Source organism: Macaca thibetana, chromosome 9, assembly GCF_024542745.1.
Source record: "Macaca thibetana thibetana isolate TM-01 chromosome 9, ASM2454274v1, whole genome shotgun sequence".
In the NCBI taxonomy this organism is placed as follows: Eukaryota; Metazoa; Chordata; class Mammalia; order Primates; family Cercopithecidae; genus Macaca; species Macaca thibetana.
In genome coordinates, this window is record NC_065586.1 from 129,498,850 (window position 1) to 129,518,367 (window position 19,518).

The 19,518-nt window shown below is 53.2% G+C and overlaps 3 protein-coding genes across 4 annotated transcripts in view; 2 read left to right on the top strand and 1 right to left on the bottom strand.

Annotated features, from left to right (window-relative positions):
- Positions 1–19,518, top strand: part of MTG1 (mitochondrial ribosome associated GTPase 1) — a 96,195-nt gene that overhangs the window by 52,701 nt on the left and 23,976 nt on the right. The window lies entirely within an intron of this gene.
- Positions 1–19,518, bottom strand: part of FUOM (fucose mutarotase) — a 243,837-nt gene that overhangs the window by 20,032 nt on the left and 204,287 nt on the right. The window lies entirely within an intron of this gene.
- PAOX (polyamine oxidase) lies at positions 4,969–18,132 on the top strand. 2 transcript variants are annotated; one of them, XM_050805515.1, is made up of 7 exons: positions 4,969–5,272; positions 5,751–6,237; positions 7,223–7,422; positions 9,704–9,956; positions 14,554–14,666; positions 15,150–15,307; positions 17,751–18,132. In XM_050805515.1, the coding sequence occupies exons 1-7, from the start codon at positions 5,092–5,094 to the stop codon at positions 17,892–17,894; spliced, it is 1,536 nt and encodes a 511-aa protein (XP_050661472.1). In that variant the 5' UTR covers positions 4,969–5,091; the 3' UTR covers positions 17,895–18,132. The 2 variants fall into 2 exon arrangements, with proteins under 2 accessions (XP_050661472.1, XP_050661473.1); XM_050805516.1 differs by lacking the exons at positions 9,704–9,956; positions 15,150–15,307; positions 17,751–18,132 and having other exon boundaries at positions 5,002–5,272; positions 14,554–14,663.

Sequence of the window (19,518 nt, forward strand, 5' to 3'; positions counted from 1 at the left end):
TTGACGTCTTGAACAAAGAAGTGGACACGATGCAAGGAAAGAAGGAAGTAAATAAAGCGAGATTTATGGAAAACAAATGTATGACCGGGCTCGGTGGCTCACGCTTACAATCCCAGCACTTTGGGAGGCCAAGGCAGGCAGATCACCTGAGGTCAGGAGTTCGAGACCAATCTGGCCAACATGGTGAAACCCCCCTCTCTACTAAAAATGCAAAAATTAGCCGGGCATGGTGGTGCACACTTGTAGTCTCAGCTATTCGGGAGGCTGAGGCAGGAGAATCGCTTGAATCCAGGAGGTGGAGGTTGCAGTGAGCCAAGATCGCAGCACTGCACTCCAGCACGGGGCGATAGAGCGAGACTTCTTCTCAAAAAAGGAACAAGAAAAGGAAAGTAACTCCACAGTGTGGGAGCGGCTGAGCATAGGGGCTCAAGAGCCCCATTACAGATTTTTTTGGGGGTGTAAATACCTTCCAGAGGTTTCCATTGGTTATTTGGTGTAGCCCTATGTAAATGGAGAGGACAGTTCCTGTCAGCGGGAAGTGTTCCATTCGATTTAGTTCTAGGGAGTCGGCGTGAATTGGCCTCCAGACCCTGTTCTCCTGCCTCACTATGTTCAAGAAAATAATTCAATTCAAACCAAAAATGAACACGCACCAAAATTTTATTTCAAGACTGAGGGTAAAATGAAGACATCTCATGTGAGTAGAAACAAATCAACAACAAACCTTTACTAAAAGATGCTCTATATTAGTGTAGTTAAACCTCTGGGACAGACAGGCCCAAAATGAAATGGCTCAAACAGAAAAGAGGTTTATTTCCTTCCTTCCTTCTCCTCTCCTTTCCTTTCTTGTCTTGCTGTCACCCAGGCTGGAATGCAGCGGTGTGATCTCGGCTCATTGTAGCTTGCGCCTCCCGGGTTCAAGTGATTCTCCTGCCTCAGCCTCCTGAGTAGTTGGGACTACAGGTGCTTACCATCATGCCCGGCTAATATTTGTAGTTTTTTAGTAGAGTCGGGAGTTTTGCCATGTTGGCCAGGCTATTCTCGAACTCCTGACCTCAAGTGATCCACCGGCCTCGGCCTCCCACAAGTGCTGGGATTACAGGAGTGGGCCACTGTGCCCACCAAGAGGTTTCCTTTATAATGACCCAGGAGGCCAGGCAGCTCCCATCCTCCATCAAGCAATTGAGCAACAAAAGCACAAGCAACAAAGGGAGAACATATGTAAATTGGATTTCACCAAAATTTAAAAATTTTATGTCTGAAAGGACACTACCAAGATAGTGAGAGCACTGAACAGACATTCCTCCAGTGAAGATAATCAATGTCAGATGAGCTTAGCATCATGAATCATTAGGGAATGCAAACTGACACCTCAATGATACGACGTCACACCTGCTGTGGTGGCTGCAATAAAAAGCCCAACAGTCACAGTGTTGTGGGGGATGTGAGCAGCGGAACGCTGGTGCACTGCCAGCGGGAAGGGAAAATGGTGCAGTCACTTTGGAAAACAGTCTGTTGTTTCCTCAAAAGGTCAAACAGCAACTCCACTCTTAGGCGTATGCCCCAGAGAAATGAAGACAAATGTCCACAAAAACTTAGACATGAATGTTCATAGCAACATTATTCACAATAGCCAAAAAGTGGGAAAAAGCCAGTTGTCCATCAACTCATGAATGGACAAACAAAATGTCATATATCCAAACAACGGATACATTAGAATGAATGAGACTATACAATGGACCGTATTTGGGAGTAAAAAAGAAAGAAGCGCCGATACACATTAAAAAATGGACAAGCCTTGAAAATGTTATGCTCAGTGAAAAAAGCCAGACACAAAGGCCATGCATTGAATGATTCCATTTCTATGAAATGTACAGGACAGGCAAATCCATACAGACAGAGACTAGATGAGTGGTCACTAGGGGCTGGAGGGAGGGGGCAGTGGGGGTGACTGCTGAGGGGTATCCCCATTTGCTTTTTAGGGTGATGAAAACGTTCTAAGCTTGGGGCTGGGTGCAGTGGTTCATGCCTGTAATCCCAGCACTTTGGGAGGCCAAGGCGGGTGGATCACCTGAGGTCAGGTGTTCGAGACCAGCCTGGTCCAACATGGTGAAACCCTGTCTCTCCTAAAAATACAAAAATTAGCTGGGCATAGTGGCACGCGCCTGTAATCCCGGCTACTTGGGAGGCTGAGGCAGGAGAACTGCTTAAACCTGGAAGGCAGAGGTCGCAGTGAGCCAAGGTAGTGTCACTGCACTCCAGCCTGGGCAACAGAACAAGACTCCATCTCAAAAAAAAAAAAAGTTCTAAAGTGGATGATGGTGACAGTTGTACAACTCTGTAACTAAACTGAACACCATTGAATTGGACACTTTAAACAGGAGAAGTCTTACAGCATGATGTCTGTATCAATAAAGCTATTTTAAAAAATCAACAAGCTTGATTCAGTCAAAGCCACATGGGTAGTTCCCACCTTGATCACCATAGGTGGCATCACCCAAGGCGCTCTGGAGCTAGAAGCAGCACATACCTTGTACCAATCAGATGGAAAAGAGGTTGTGTCTGTGTATTCCAGCTGGTGGCTCTGGCATGTCAGGATTGTCCAGGACTGGCTGTGGTCATATGCGCTCTCCATTTCAGAGCAAGGGGGACAGGTGACTGAGCCAGCCCTAGGTCAGAGTGCCAGCAGCAGGTGCTATTTGATTCAGGCTGTGGCACTATGTCTAGGGGACAAAGAGTACATCGGTTGTCCCCGACCTGCAGCTCTTGCGGTCCATGTCTTCTCTCCGCGCCATCAAGCCAGAGTTCCCATTTCAGTCACCACAATCACCCCTCCTTGCACCAGGCCTTCTGGCTGTGGGGCATGGGCATGTTTACCTCTGGCCTGTGAGGGCCGCTGTGGGGAGGCTTGGCCAGCAAGTTGCTGAGCCAAGTAGTTCCTGCTTTTATGGGATCCTGCTGCTCCACAAGAGGATCCGGGAGGCTGAACTAGAATTAAGTTAGAATCTCTCAGGTCCCCTTCGGGCTGGGCTCCCTGCAGGAACCAGGAATGGGCTGGCCAGGAGGACATGATGGACCAGGAGGAGGTGACAGAGGCAAAGCCAGACCCTTCCTGTTCCATCTTGCAGAGGCTGTCCCAATGCAAGGTGAGGCCAGGTGCCTGGGGGACATCGATGCCTGACCATAGCCCAGACTGGACGGCCTTCCAGCAAAGGCTGCGCCCTGGCCGACCGCAATGGCCCAGGAGAACGAGGACACGGGAGTCTTGGTGCTGGAGGAGCTGGCTGACCGATGGTCCTGACACTGTACTGAAAACAGGGCAGCAGTCCCCAGAGGCTGAGGGGCCAAAGTAGCCTGTCCACCCAGAGTGGGGAGGCCCAAGCCCGTGCAGGAGGCCCGAGGCACGGGGTGGCATCCCTCACAGTCGTGCCCACCCAGTCGTGTGCAGGGCGATGTGCTCCTGTGTCTGGGCAGTGAGCTGGGCCCTGCGGCCAGAGAAGCAGCTTGATTTCAGACGGTGCCACCAGGGAATGGGCCGTCCCCTTGGCCATAGCCGTGGGGGACGCAGTTCATCTGTGGAATTCAGGACCCCAGAGTATTTAATCTGCCATCTCAGGACTTCCACTGGGGAGCTGGGGCAGGTGGGTGGGTGGTCCTGCTGTGCTTCCCTCGTGCACGCCAGGGACCTCAGAATGAAGCCCTCACTGAGCTGTTGGCTCTGCTTCAGGCCCAAGAGCAGTGAGTAAGAGAGAGGCCTGCTCAGGCAGAACATGGGACACTAGTGGCGGGGGCTGCACCCCAACACTTGCCATCCGACTATGGGGGTGGGGCAGCCCTTTTTTCCTTAGCCTGGGGATGTCAGGTGGGTCAGCCTGGTGGAGAGCTGGCTCTGCTGACCCGGGAGGCGCCCTGGGTTCCCCCTGGCCTGGTGGCAGGAGGAGATGGCCACTGCATCCAGTGTCGCCTCCTGGCGCTGGGGGCCCCTGATGAACAGAGGACGCTCGACCACTGACCGCCACCGCCCAGGGAGTCAGCCCGTGTCCCAGGCACCCGCACCTCTCCCTGCCTGGAGCTCAGCTCGCGGGGTTGGCTAGGGAGTGATGGGAAGTGGAATCCAGACACCAGGTCACCCTTCCGGGAGCCTTTTTTCCAGCTGGGACGAGAGGGAATCAAAGGAAAGGAAGACACGGCTCTGGGGGTCCACGTCGAGAGCGAAAGGTAAAGCTCACACTGGCAAACTTGAGTGCGCGGCCCCTCGCAGAGGACCGGGGCTCAGGAGGCGGGGACGCCCCTGAAAACAGGGCAGGAGCGTTTCCAACCCCTGCGGACTGCGATGCAGTAGAAAACGCGGCCGCCTGCACCGGGGGAAGTCTCCAGAAATACAGGCGTGCCTGGGTGTGCGCTCAACTTCTCCGGAAGCTGGGAGGGGGCGAGAGACTCAACTTCTCCGGAAGCTGGGAGGGGGGCGAGGAACGTTTCTGCACTTGCCCTCGGCTTCTGAACTTTGTACTTTGCGTGTGTACTTTGTGCTTTGGTCCTGTGTCCCTGCAGACCTGTGACCACACACGCACACGCAGGCGCGCGCACACGCGAACTGAGGGCTCGCTGGCGTTGCTGGAGGCTCTCACAGCCCCTCCGGACGCGTTAAGCTAACCCAGGTCCCATCCTTGACACCGTGGCACCCCCAGGCCCACTGCGCCCTCGCACTCGAAGCGGGTACCTGCGGGAAGCGCTCGCTGCGCCCTTGTCTCCCTTGGAGGAGACTCTGGCCTGGCCGGCCGGCTTCTCCCTCCGTGGGGACGCTCGCGCGCACCGCCCGGCAGCGCGGGACGCTCCCTGACGCCGGTCCTCGCGGGCTCGCGGGCCTTCCCACGCGGGGAGCTTCCCTCCGAGACCCGAGCCCAGTCCCGAGGCTCGCGGAGGCCGAGGCGCACTGTGGGGCCCGCCCGGCCCCGCCCTTTCCCGCCCCGTCCCCGCCCCTTCCCGCCCCGTCCCCGCCCCGTCCCCGCCCCCTCGCCCCGCCTCCGGCCTCCTCCGAGAGCTCCAGACCTCCCGGCTGCTCGGAAGCCCTCGGACCGCCCGGACCGGACGATGGAGGCGACCGGCAGCGTCGGGAAGGCTCCGGGCGTCCCCCGGGTGCTGGTGGTGGGCGGCGGCATCGCGGGGTTGGGCGCGGCGCAGAGACTCTGCGGCCACTCCGCTTTCCCGCACCTGCGGGTCCTGGAGGCCACGGCCCGCGCCGGGGGCCGCATCCGCTCGGAGCGCAGCTTCGGTAACCGCCCCTCCCGGAGCCCCTCCCGGAACCCAACCGGTTGCGCGCGAGCTCGCCGGCCCCCACCAGCCCTGCGCGCAGCTGACCGGCCCGGCCGCCTTACCGGGCCCCCCGAGGAAATCCCCGCTCGCTTAATCGGCCAGAGTTCACCGCCCCAAACTCAAGGCTCAGAGTTAGTCAGGAGGGCGCCGGCCAGGGAAGGCGACCTACGGCTCCACAAGGCCTCCCTGGTTGTGCCCCACAGACCCCCCACCCAGCCCCGGGGTACGCCCACCCTGCACCCCTCTCTCTGGTCCAGACCGCCGACAAGTGCTCTCCTGCCCAGGTGCTCCCCTTAAACTGGGTCTGACAGGGCCCTTGGGGACAGTGTGGTCACATCCTACTTGGGAAGGGCAGCGTGGGCGTGGCCCAGGAGAAGGGCTCGGAGTGACCGTTCTGAGAAAGGAACCCCCAGGTGGCATCTGCTGTCCCCTCGCAGGTGGCGTGGTGGAGGTGGGCGCGCACTGGATCCATGGGCCCTCCCGGGGCAACCCCGTCTTCCAGCTGGCTGCTGAGTACGGGCTGCTGGGGGAGAAGGAGCTGTCCGAGGAGAACCAGCTGGTGGAGACCGGGGGTCACGTGGGCCTGCCCTCCGTGAGCTACGCCAGCTCCGGGGCCCGCGTGAGCCTCCCACTGGTGGCGGAGATGGCGACTCTCTTCTACGGCCTGATAGACCAGACCCGGGAGTTCCTGCATGCTGCGGAGACCCCGGTGCCCAGCGTCGGGGAGTACCTCAAGAAGGAGATTGGCCAGCACGTGACCGGCTGGACAGGGGATGAGGAGACCAGGAAGCTGAAGCTGGCCGTCCTGAACTCCTTCTTCAACCTGGAATGCTGTGTGAGCGGCACCCACAGCATGGACCTGGTGGCCCTTGCACCCTTTGGGGAGTACACCGTGCTGCCGGGTCTGGACTGCACCTTTTCTAAGTGCGTGCCTGAGCCCCTGCCAGGCCAGTCCTCCCACCAGGCTCCCCAGGGCCCCGGGGTTGGCCATTCTCTGCTCTTGCTTGGGTATGGGAGGGACAAGAGACCATTTGTCCTCCCCATTCAGACAGACTGGTTGCTCCTTTCTCTAGTTTTGCTCATTTAAGCCAAAAAAGTTATTTCTGAGAGAGGGTGGTTAAAATATGAAAGGTAAGGCCGGGCGTGGTGGCTCACTCCTGTAATCCCAGCACTTTGGGAGGCCAAGGCGGGCAGATCACGAGGTCAGGAGTTCAAGAACAGCCTGGCCAACGTGGTGAAACCCCATCTTTACTAAAAATACAAAAATTAGCCAGGTGTGTGGGCACGTGCCTGTAGTCCCAGCTACTCGGGAGGCTGAGGCAGGAGAATTGCTTGAACCTGGGAGATGGAGGTTGCAGTGAGCCAATGCCATGCCATTGCACTCCAAGCCTGGGGGACAGAGTGAGACTCTGTCTCAAAAGAAAAAAAACAAAAAAACAAACAAAAACCAGAAGGAAAGACTTCTCTTGCTCCTGTATTTGCGAGGGGCTTCGACTGCAGAGGGGGCCAGACATCCCTGTAGCAGGGTGGCTGCTGGGTACCAGGCACAGGTGAGACCCTCCTTGGGCTGTCCCCTCACTCTCCTAGACGTCACCCCTGGTGTTGTCCCCAAGGCTCCTGGCCAGGCGATGGGCATTTGTGAGTCAGGAACTCTGGGGTGGTAAGGAGGAAGCCCTGGTTCTGGCAAATTGCTTTGGGAGCTCTGTGGCCACTGAACCCTCCCTTATGGCCTGGAGGGCAGGTATGAGCATCCTTGCGGTGGAAAACCACAGAGTGCAGCTGGCCCCAAGTGATGGAGAGCTCCCTGCAGCTACCTTTGATGTGGGTGGGAACTCCGAGCAGGTATTTCCACCAGCCCTGCCCTTCCAGGGACTGGGCCTCTAAGAAACCAGCACTTCTGTCTTCCTAGGGGCTACCAAGGGCTCACAAACTGCATGATGGCCTCCCTGCCGGAGGACACGGTGGTTTTTGAGAAGCCTGTGAAGACCATCCACTGGAACGGGTCCTTCCAGGAGGCAGCCTTTCCCGGCGAGACCTTTCCCGTGTCGGTAGAGTGTGAGGATGGAGACCAGTTCCCAGTGCACCATGTCATCGTCACCGTGCCCTTAGGTAAGTCAGGTTTTCAGTCCAAATCCCTATCCCAAGTGCCCCTGCCTCAGTTGGCTCTGGGGCATTTGCTTGTGTACGAAGCTCACATTTTCATTCTAATAATTTCCAGATAGGTGGAAGGAATGATTCTGTTATGTTTTGTAGCAATTGCATGCTTTGGAATTAAGGGTTTCACCGTAAGAAAAAACGTGAGTGAGTATGTGTCCTGCTTGCTTGGAGGTAACCGTTAGGATTGGGACGACCTTGGAGATTAACCACACTGCACTTTGCTGGAGACAGGAAAAGGCATGGAAAGCCTGGTCTCAAGGTCAGGCCTGGGGTGACCTGTTGAAGGAGCCATGTGTATAGTTCTGTTTAATTCTAGATCTGGTGATTTAGATCTGTCCTCGAGTAGAGGTGGTTTGAAGCTGTTTTGTGAAAGGTGGAGATGGTTGAAAACAGAGTTACTAGGATAATTGCTGTCAACTGGACATTTGCTTCACATGGGTTTCACGCTGCCATGGGTCTCTGCCTGAGTTATCTCATTGACTCCTCAGGCAGCCTTGGGAGGTGTCTGTCACCATCCCCCATTTGACAGATTTGAATATCTAGGCAAGTAGAAGTTACTTAATTGCCCAAGTTCACAAAGCTAGCAAGTGCCGGCACTCACTTGGAAATCTAGGTGTGATTGAAAGTTGTGATGAAAAGCAAGAGCCTCTGCAGCCCTAACTCCTGTCTCCAAGGGGTGGCTGTGCCCTCTCCAGGGCAGGGATGAGCACTCAGACCTCACTGCTGTTCCCAGAGATGCAGTCATTGTCCACACATGAACATCTGCTGCTGGCTGGGCGTGGTGGCCTATGCCTGTAATCTCAGCACTTTGGGAAGCCGAGGCAGGCGGATCACCTGAGGTCAGGAGTTCGAGACCGGCCTGGTCAACATGGTGAAACCCTGTCTTTACTAAAAATCCAAAAATCAGCTGGTCATGATGGCAGGCACCTGTAATCCCAGCTACTTGAGAGGCTGAGGCAGGAGAATTGCTTGAACCCAGGAGGCGGAGGTTGTAGTGAGCCGAGATGGTGCCATTGCACTCCAGCCTGGGTGACAGAGTGAGACTCTGTCTCAAAAAAACAAACAAAAAAACAAACCCAAAAACCTGCTGCTCAGTTTGCCTCTTTTTTTTTTTTTTTTTTTCTTAATAGAACTTGTCAGTGTTTCCAAATCAGCACACAGAGATCTACAGCAGTCTTTTTTGTTTCCCTCCAGTGACTTTGTTCATTCTTGTTTGGAGTATGTAGTTGCAGGGCCTGCTAAGTGCTGATCACTGGGGACATTTTCAGTAGATACATTGTTACAACTGTGAGCATTTTGTTTATAAGGAGCCAATTCACAAAAATTAGCGGTTGGGTGCTTGTAATCCCAGGTACTCAGGAGGCTGAGACAGGAGAATTGCTTGAACCCAGGAGGCGGAGGTTGCAGTGAGCTGAGATCGTGCCATTGCACTCCAGCCTGGGCGACCAGTGTGAAACTCTGTCTCAAAAAAAAAAAAAAAAAAAAAGGAGCCAGTTAATTTGCCATGCAGTGTTTTCTTGTCATTATTTCATAAGTGCAGATGGAAAGTTAGGTGGTCTTCACGTTTCTATTTCATGCAGTTTTACATGTGTACTTAAAAACACTTGTGATAGCCAGGCAGGGTGGCTCATGCCTGTAATCCCAGCACTTTGGGAGGCTGAGGTGGGTGGATCACCTGAAGTCAGGAGTTCAAGACCAGCCTAACCAACATGGCGAGACCCCATCTCTACTAAAAATAGAAAAATTAGCTGGGCGTGGTGGTAGGTGTCTGAAATCCCAGCTACTTGGGAAGCTGAGGCAGGAGAATTGCTAGAACTGGGAGGCAGAGATTGCAGTGAGCCGAGATCATATCATTGCATTCCAGCTTGGGCAACAGAGCAAGAATCCATCTCAAAAAAAAAAAAAAAAAGAAAACCCAAAAAACAAAAAAACACTTGTGTGAAAGGTGGGGAACGGTGGCTCACGCCTGTAATCCCAGCAGTTTGGGAGGCCAAGGTGGGAGGATTGCTTGAGCCAGGGAGGTCAAGGCTGCAGCGAGCCCTGATCATGATGCTGCATGCACTCTAGCCTGGGCAGCAGAGCAAGACTCTGTCTCAGAAACAAGGAAAAAAAAGTAAAACTGCTTGTGTGAATGTGTCTGTAGGATAAATCCCAGCAGGGGAAATTGCTGGGTCCAAGGTCTAGACAGACAGGACTTCCAAGGATGTAAGTAGAGTCCAATTCTGAATTCCAGGTTTTCTTAAGGAACGTCTGGACACCTTCTTTGACCCTCCACTGCCGGCTGAGAAGGCAGAAGCCATCAGGAAGATAGGCTTCGGGACCAATAATAAAATCTTCCTGGAGTTTGAGGAGCCCTTCTGGGAGCCCGACTGCCAGCTGATCCAGCTGGTGTGGGACGACACGTCGCCTCTGGAGGACGCTGCCCCTGCGCTGCAGGATGCCTGGTTCCGGAAGCTCATTGGCTTTGTGGTCCTGCCTGCCTTTGCGTACGTTTGCTCCCTGAGAGGCTCTGTGAGTAGCTGGCTCATAGGCCTTCATCTGATGGAGGACGCAGCAGTGTGTCCGTTCACTGCAGGGCATTTCTGGGGGTTTAATGGGTAGGGATCCCATGAGCCCCCCCAGGTGCTGGCTGCACCTGGGCCTGACCCCTGCGGGGACAGATGGCGCCCTGCTGTATGCAGGTTGTCAGCATCCCTCAGGGCCCAGAATGTGTCTGTGGACTTGCAGGCAGGCTCAGTCTTCAGTCAGTGGGAACGCGTTTATTGGAATGTTGCAGGGAGCTGGGGCTTGTAGATACAGAAGATCTTTGAAACACCATCTGCCCATACCTGGGGAGACAATACTTAACCAGGATGAAATAATTGAAGGAAACATTCCTAGAAGTAATGGAATCGTGGACCCATAGAGGAAGGGCTCACTTGTATGGGCTGGACCTCTTAGAAACAGCATACGTAGACCACGTGGTGATTCAGGAGATAATCCCATGAGTGATGTGGGGATGGAGGGACTGACTTTTCCAGCAAGATTAAAACACAAAGACAGCCTGTTGTAGTCAGATGGCAGATATAATTCCATGTTTCCATTGAGAGATGCTGCAGGAGGGGCACTGAGTTCTTGTTCTGAAAGGCCTGGGATGGGGTGGGAGTGTAGGGCATGCCTGCCAGACGGTTCATAGTCGCCGTCCACTGGGAGCAGGAGGCTGCAGGCTGCAGACCAGCCCTGCACCTGTGATGGGGGAAGCCTGTGTGTCTCCTTCACACTGAAGAGAAAACTAGCATTCCGACCAGGCGCGGTGGCTCACACCTGTAATCCCTGCACTTTGGGAGGCTGAGGGGGTGGATCACCTGAGGTCAGGAGTTCGAGACCAGCCTGGCCAACATGATGAAACCCCGTCTCTACTAAAAATACACAAAATTAGCTGGGTGTGGTGGCGGGCACCTGTAATCACAGCTACTCAGGAGGCTGAGGCAGGACAATCGCTTGAACCTGGGAGGCGGAGGTTGCAGTGAGCTGAGATTGTGCCACAGCACTCCAGCCTGGGCAACAAGAGCAAAACTCTGTCTAAAAAAAAAAAAAGAAAAAGAAAAAGAAAGAAAACTGGCATTCCAGGTGTTGAGATAGGCCTGGGTTGCTGGTGGGCAGCCGGGTGGGTGACTGTGTAGCCACCTGCCCCAGCCCCAGCCCTACCTCCTGTGCTCTCTTGCTTAGGACATCAGTGGGATCCTGAGTGCTTTGGTGGGACCCTGTCTGTGGCATGGGATGGTAGCTATCCCATCCTTTTATATACCTGCAAAGGGTTGGGGATCTCAAAGAGCTTTTGTTTATGTGAGTCATATCTGTAAATGTACCCCATGATAAATTAATTAATTTTTTTTTTTTTTGAGACGGAGTCTCGCTCTGTCACCCAGGCTGGAGTGCAGTGGTGCTATCTCGGCTACTGCAAGCTCCGCCTCCCGGGTTCACGCCATTCTCCTGCCTCAGCCTCCTGAGTAGCTGGGCCTATAGGCACCCGCCACCACGCCCGGCTAATTTTTTGTATTTTTAGTAGAGACGGTGTTTCACCATGTTAGCCAGGATGGTCTCGATCTCGAACTCGTGAACTGCCCGCCTCGGCCTCCCAAAGTGCTGGGGTTACAGGCGTGAGCCCGGCCACCACATGATAAATTAAATTATTATTTGAGATGATAGTAACAAACCTATTCCATGTTAGCATAAATAACATTTTTTAATGAACATTTTCTTAAAATTTAATGAAGGGTGGCGCAGTTTTGTCTTTTCTGCAAAACCTTTTTTTTTTTTTTTTTTTTTTTGAGACAAGGTCTCCCTGTCACCCAGGCTGGAATGCATGGAATGCAGTGGCGTGATCTTGGCTCACTGCAACCTCTGCCTCCTGGGTTCAAGTGATTCTCCTGCCTCAGCCTCCCGAGTAGCTGGAATTAACAGGTATGCGCCACCATGCCCAGCTAATTTTTGTAATTTTAGTAAAGACAGGGTTTTGACATGTTGGCCAGGCTGGTCTTGAACTCCTGGCCTCAAGTGATCCGCCCACCTCGGCCTCCCAAAGTGCTGGGATTACAGGTGTGAGCCACCACGCCCGGCCTTTTCTGCAAAACTCTTTAGTGTTACACTTAATAGAAGACATCTGGGTTCTCAGGCCTCCTCTGCATTCATTCTGTGGTGATGTTTTATTTTGGTTGAAACATAGGAAGAAAATCTGGATCTACATGGATATGTGGTTGGAAGAAGGAGTGAAACTTATTTATTTATGTATTTATTTATTTATTTATTTATGAGATGGAGTTTTGCTCTTGTCACCCAGGCTGGAGTGCAATAGCTCAATCTTGGCTCATTGCAACCTCTGCCTCCTGGGTTCAGGCATTTCTCCTACCTCAGCCTCCCGAGTAGCTGGGATTACAGGCATGCACCACCACGCCTGGCTAATTTAGTATTTTTAACAGAGACGGGGTTTCTCCATGTTGGTCAGGCTGGTCTCGAACTCCTGACCTCAAGTGATCTGCCCGCCTTGGCCTCCCAAAGTACTGGGATTACAGGCGTGAACCACCGTGTCCAGCCAAAGGAGTGATATTTAAACAGCTTTTCAAATGATTGTGGGTATTCTTTGATACTACACCAAAAGTCAAGAAGTAGTAGTAGTTCCTTAAAGGTTGACCAAATATGAAATTGGAGAGCACACCGGTGAATTTTTTGTCTTCTGTGACACTGAAATCTATTTGTCTGTCTTGTACTTCAAATGGATCTTTTACCTATCCATGAGTTTAGTCATTTGGAAAATACTAGGCTGGGTGTGGTGGCTCATGCCAGTAATTCCAGCACTTTGGAAGGCCAAGGTGTGCAGATAGCTTGAACTCAGGAGTTCAAGACCAGCCTGGGCAACATAGCGAGACCCCGTCTCTACCAAAAATACAAAAAAAATAGCCAGACATGGTGGCGTGTGCCTGTGGTCCCAGCTACTGGGAGGCTGAGGCGGGAGGATTGCTTGAGCCCAGGAGGTGGAGGTTGCAGTGACTTGTGATCAAGCCACTGAACTCCAGCCTGGGCAACAGAGCGAGGCCCTGTCTTAAAAAAAGAAAAAATATATATACTGGTTCATGTAGTCTTCCAAATGTTGATACATTTCCTTATACGATATAAAAAAACCAAAATTATTAACATACCACTGATCTCAGAAAAGTCTTTCGGTATCGGGAAGCTGTGATGCCGTTGGTGGCAGAAACAAGCTTTTCTAAAACTGCAGTTTTTGCTTGAGAGCTTAAATTTTGTCAGTGTCTATAAATCCTATTTGTTAGTTGTTTTCCTGTGACAGAGAGACTTTGCTCGTTTTCAAGAAAATGTCGCCAAATACCAGACCATGGTTTGTCTGTCCGGAGCTCCCCTGAGTTCTGAGCCAGCCCCGCCAGGAGTGAGCTTGCGCAGGGCGAGTCCTCCACGGCCACCATGCACCACGCACAGCAGGAGTGTTTTACGTGGATCCCGCTTCTCCACACAGATTATTATCATTTTCTGAGACGGAGTCTCGCTCTGTCGCCCGGGCTGGAGTGCAGTGGCGCAGTCTTGGCTCACTGCAACCTCCGCCTCCCGGGTTCACGCCATTCTCCTGCCTCAGCCTCCCGAGTAGCTGGGACTACAGGCGCCCACGACCATGCCAGGCTAATTTTTTATTTTTATTAGAGACTGGGTTTCACCATATTGGCCAGGCTGGTCTTGAGCGCCTGACCTTGTGATCTGCCCGCCTCGGCCTCCCAAAGTGCTGGGATTACAGGTATGAGCCACCGTGCCTGACCCTCCACGCAGATAGTTAAAAAGACATGAACTCAAGGGTCAAGATTTAATAAAATTAGTAACTTTTACTGCCTATCAAGGACATTCTCAAGTGAAAGCAGCATTTTTATTTATTTTCTAATGTATATATTTTAACTTTTATATTCAGAGGCAGGGGTACTCATGCAGGTTTGTTATGTAGCTAACCGTGTGTCATGGGGGCTTGTACAGATTCGTTCATCACCCAGGAATTAAACCTAGTACCCATTAGTTATTTCTCCTGCTCCTCTCCCTCCTCCCATCCTCCACCCTCCCGTAGGCCCCAGTGTGTGTGCTCATCATTTAGCTCCCACTTGAAAGGGAAAACATGTGCTGTCTGCTTTTCTGTTCCTGTGTTAGTTTGCTGAGGATAATGGCCTCCAGCTCCAGCCATGTCCCTACAAAGGACATGATCTTGTTCTTTTACGGCTGCAAAAAGCAGCATTTTGTAACCTGCTTGTGTGGCGGTGGGAACGCCTGCAGGCGAGTGTGGGTCCCGTTGCTGTCTCGATTCTGCTAAGGGACAGTTCTTGCACAGGTGGAAATGTTGGCGTGGTGGAAACAGCAAATGCTGTCTTAGCATCTGAAGATGGCTGTGACCTTGAGGGTCCCTGGCAGGGTCTTCGGACCCCCAGGACTTTGCAGCCTGAGGGACGCTCCGTGGGGATGGCTCTTTGTGCCCCTGGGGCCGCTGCTCCATAGGGCGCTGCTCCACAGAGAGCTGGGCTGGACGCCGCCATCCCACGGGTCTCTTTCTCCATGCAGGTCTGTCCACGTTCTCTGTGGGTTCATTGCTGGGCTTGAGTCTGAGTTCATGGAGACTCTGTCGGATGAAGAAGTACTTCTGTGTCTCACCCAAGTGCTCCGAAGAATGACAGGTACTCACCACACACGCCGGTTCCTGCCTCTGCTCGTTACTGGCTGATCTCTAAACAGAAACTAGGCTTTTCAGAACAGAGAAGAACTAAATTTGGCTGACTCTGTGTATCTCCAGGGACCATCCTTCCTCATGTTAGTGGGGTCAGTAACAGTTCTTACCTCCGAGGAACTGAAATGACTTTGCAAACACTTCCTACTTCTGCCACTGAAATAAATGCCGTTGTCCTTGATCAGAGTTTTACAGAGGAGGAACCCAAGGCTCGGAAACAGGAGCATGCTGCTGTCACAGGCTCCTGGGTCCCAGCCTGCTGTTCTCCGGTCAGGGTCGGCAGGAAGGGCCTCTCCTGATGCACTCTGCTGCTCGGTTTTTCTCCTGTGTAGCATCTTTCACGTTAAACTGCTCAATCTTTAAAAATGACACAAACAGTTGCAGACCTGTGGGTGAGAGTTCTTGGTTAACATGCAGTGTCTCTGTGGCTCAGGAAACCCACAGCTCCCCGCGCCTAAGAGCGTCCTGCGGTCTCGCTGGCACAGCGCCCCGTACACTCGGGGCTCCTACAGCTACGTGGCCGTGGGCAGCACTGGGGGTGACCTGGACCTGCTGGCTCAGCCCCTCCCTGCAGATGGCGCCGGCGCCCAGGTATGTGGTGTGCCCCAGTCGGGGGATGTGGGTCCGGCTGCAGAGGCCCCCGCTGAGTCTGAGTGCTGCAGGAGCACCCACCAGTGACGGGTGGGCTGGGACCCCAGACTCAGAAGCCATTTTCTTGTTGAAACTAAGAATAATTTTTAAATGTATTGTTTTTGTGAGAATTATACACACATATAGCTTAAAAAGCACACTCAGAGAATTCTGCAGTGCTAACAAAATAAAATAAAACCAAAACAGCAGGTGGAGCCCCTTTTGCCCTTCCCAGACTGTGCTCCCAGCTGATTCTGACTGCTAAGTTTACCGCATCTCTAAAAACATGTTTCTGCTACCACTTTTTGAGAAACATTTCCTATGCAAAATGTCAAACATACAAAAGTAGGTAGAACCTTTGAGTGCCCACCAGGCTTCCCCTAAGTCAAGCTTGCTCCCCACCTGGCCCCGCCCTTACTTATTAAGCATGTCTCACACAGGACATTCACCTGGGGATATTTTGGTGCCTGTCTCTAAAAGATAAAGACATGCTCGTAAAATGCTTAACTGTGATGCCGAGGGCAGTGGCTCACACCTGTAATCCTAGTGCTTTGGGAGGCCGAGGCAGGAGGTTTGCTGAGGCCAAGAGTTTGAGACCAGCCTGGGCAACATAGTGAGAGTCGGTCTCCACATACACACAAAAAAGTAGCCAGGCATGGTAGCATGCACTGTAGTCCCAGCTGCTCGGGCTTGGGTCCAGTTGAGGCTGGAGTAAGCTATGACTGCGCCACTGGACTCCAGCCTGGGTGTCAGAGCAAGACTGTCTCAGAAAACATACAAATAAAACCATATAACTATGATACTATTTACCCACTTAAAAACTAACAATCATTCCTCAATATGATCCAATATTTAGTCAGTGTTCAGTTTTCCAATCAGCTCATGATCACTCTTCAGTGAACCTGCTTGGAAATGTTGCTGCGTGCGTTTTCAGTCTCAGGTGTTATTAATTGACTTCTCATTACATCAGATAAAGTTGTAGCTTTCTTCCACCCCTCTGCCCACCCGACTCCCAGATCCGTCCCCAACCCTCCCCATATATGATCCAGTAGTTGTGGCCACATCACTATTCAGTGTTTACACCACCTTGTTTTCTCTAAATGCTGTTCACACCTGAGCTGCGGGGAGCAGCCGCTTCCTTTCCCACCCATTGGTGAATGTGTGTGAGCCGTTTTCCTGCCGGTTGATGGATACGTGTGAGCTGTTTTCCTGCCTATTGGTGAATGTGTGTGAGCCGTTTTCCTGCCGGTTGATAGATATGGGTGAGCCGTTTTCCTGCCGGTTGATAGATATGGGTGAGCCGTTTTCCTGCCGGTTGATAGATATGGGTGAGCCGTTTTCCTGCCGGTTGATAGATATGGGTGAGCCGTTTTCCTGCCGGTTGATAGATATGGGTGAGCCGTTTTCCTGCGGTTGATAGATATGGGTGAGCTGTTTTCCTGGCGGTTGATGGATACGTGTGAGCTGTTTTCCTGCCCATTGGTGAATGTGTGTGAGCCGTTTTCCTGCCGGTTGATAGATATGGGTGAGCCGTTTTCCTGCCGGTTGATAGATATGGGTGAGCCGTTTTCCTGCCGGTTGATAGATATGGGTGAGCTGTTTTCCTGGCGGTTGATGGATACGTGTGAGCTGTTTTCCTGCCCATTGGTGAATGTGTGTGAGCCGTTTTCCTGCCGGTTGATAGATATGGGTGAGCCGTTTTCCTGCCGGTTGATAGATATGGGTGAGCCGTTTTCCTGCCGGTTGATAGATATGGGTGAGCCGTTTTCCTGCCGGTTGATAGATATGGGTGAGCTGTTTTCCTGGCGGTTGATGGATACGTGTGAGCTGTTTTCCTGCCCATTGGTGAATGTGTGTGAGCCGTTTTCCTGCCGGTTGATAGATATGGGTGAGCCGTTTTCCTGCCGGTTGATAGATATGGGTGAGCCGTTTTCCTGCCGGTTGATAGATATGGGTGAGCTGTTTTCCTGGCGGTTGATGGATACGTGTGAGCTGTTTTCCTGCCCATTGGTGAATGTGTGTGAGCCGTTTTCCTGCCGGTTGATAGATATGGGTGAGCCGTTTTCCTGCCGGTTGATAGATATGGGTGAGCCGTTTTCCTGCCGGTTGATAGATATGGGTGAGCTGTTTTCCTGGCGGTTGATGGATACGTGTGAGCCATTTTCCTGGCTGTTGGTGGGTACGTGTGAGCTGTTTTCCTGCCCATTGGTGAATGTGTGTGAGCCGTTTTCCTGGCTGTTGGTGGGTACGTGCGCGAGCCCTTTTCTCGCCCGTTGGTGGAGGTATGTGAACTGTGTTTTCCCACCTCTTGGTGGATGCTCGTGAGCCATTTTCTGTGTGTTTATCTGCCCAGACCCTGCTGTCTGAATTGCATCCCCATTCTAACCCTGGCTCTTCTTTGCAGCTCCAGATCCTGTTTGCAGGGGAAGCCACACATCGCACGTTTTACTCCACGACGCACGGTGCTCTGCTGTCGGGATGGAGGGAGGCTGACCGCCTGCTCAGTCTGTGGGCCCCACAGGTGCAGCAGCCCAGGCCGAGGCTCTAGCTGGGTCCAGCCTGCTCTGTTCTTCCTGTGCCAGGGGAGGCTGGGACCCTCGTTTCCTCTGACAGATTTCAATCTGACTTGATATTTGGGGATGTTAATGAGAGTCCTCTGGTTTTTGGTAACTGGAGCCATCTTCTCAGTTCTTGTGTCTGTTATTGGAGTCTGGCCAGGGTTGACTTGAGCTAAGACACCGGATGCTCATGGAGATGCCGGGCACATAAAGCACATTACAGCCACAGCGTCCAGAGCCGTCCTTCCTGCCTCGAGGCTGTCCTGTCCTTCCTGCCTTGGGGCTCTAGCATCTGCTGCTGTTGTCTTTGTCTTGCTCCAGGCCCAGGTTACACAGGGCCTTTTGTCTCCAATCCCCACAACCACACGTGGCCCCGCACTCTGGGTTCCCTGAACTCTGGGTCCTGTAGTTGCTTCTCGTCCCCCTGCATTCTCATGGCTGCTGCCTGGGATGACGGCGTAGCTGACAACCCTCCTCTTGCTCATCAACTGCTGCTGCGTCAGACGCCCACTTCGCAGGTTCGAAGGCACTGGGGAGATGAGGGTGCCCTGTCCAGAGGCTGGGGGTTTTCTGGAGGAAGTGAATACCTAATAAGGCCTGAAATGAGAAACAGGGTGCCCGGCCCATGGGAGCTGGGGAGTGTGTGGGGTGTGGGCAGTGCTGGGGTGAGTGTGCTGGGGTGCTGGGCAGTGTTGGGGTGAGTGTGCTGGGGTGCTGGGGGTGTTGGGGTGTGGGCAGTGCTGGGGTGAAGGTGCTGGGGTGCTGGGCAGTGTTGGGGTGTGGGCAGTGCTGGGGTGAAGGTGCTGGGGTGCTGGGCAGTGTTGGGGTGTGGGCAGTGTTGGGGTGTGGGCAGTGTTGGGGTGCTGGGCAGTGTTGGGGTGAGTGTGCTGGGGTGCCGGGGGTGTTGGGGTGTGGGCGGTGCTGGGGTGAAGGTGCTGGGGTGAGTGTGCTGGGGTGCTGGGCAGTGTTGGGGTGCTGGGCAGTGTTGGGGTGAGTGTGCTGGGATGCTGGGGGTGTTGGGGTGTGGGCAGTGTTGGGGTGAGTGTGCTGGGGTGCTGGGCAGTGTTGGGGTGAGTGTGCTGGGAAGCCAGGCCCCTCTCCGGCCCCTCCACCCCAGCCTGGATCTGCAGGGCTCCTCTCTTCTCACCCTCTGGTCTCTGTTCAAATCGCCCCTCCTAGGGCGTTCCCTGACCCCAAGCCTCCCGAGCCCCAGCCTCTCTCTGTAGCAAGCAGCCCCACCTGCATTTGCTGTGTCACCAGACTGGTCTCTCCAGAGACACCTGCCCATCAGATGCCTGTGAGAAAAATTCAAATTCCACAGGGTTTTATTGTGGTTTTGTGCTCCTAGGACCATGAGGGAATGCAGCTTCCTTCAAGTACAAAAATCTTTATCGTTGATATTTAAGGTTTCATCAGTTCTGTATCCCAGGGACAAAGACAGCAAGACCCAGGTTGCCCCCTCTGGGTGTGAGGGACCAGCTTGGTGAGGAGGGGGGCTGGGGACATTGACCTAGCAGGAGGCCCTGACTGTCCCACTCAGCCCAGAAACCACCTGGGAGGAGGCTTCTGTCTTCCGTGGAGGGGCCACCTCTCTCACGCCCAAAAATGTTTGCA

Bases quoted from the DNA above. Each gene is read 5' to 3' on its own strand.
- PAOX (XM_050805515.1), top strand. From the start codon at position 5,092: ATGGAGGCGACCGGCAGCGTCGGGAAGGCTCCGGGCGTCCCCCGGGTG. The intron at 9,957-14,553 runs GTACGTTTGCTC...TTCTCCATGCAG, and splicing joins GTGGTCCTGCCTGCCTTTGC to GTCTGTCCACGTTCTCTGTG. The intron at 14,667-15,149 runs GTACTCACCACA...TCTGTGGCTCAG, and splicing joins AGTGCTCCGAAGAATGACAG to GAAACCCACAGCTCCCCGCG.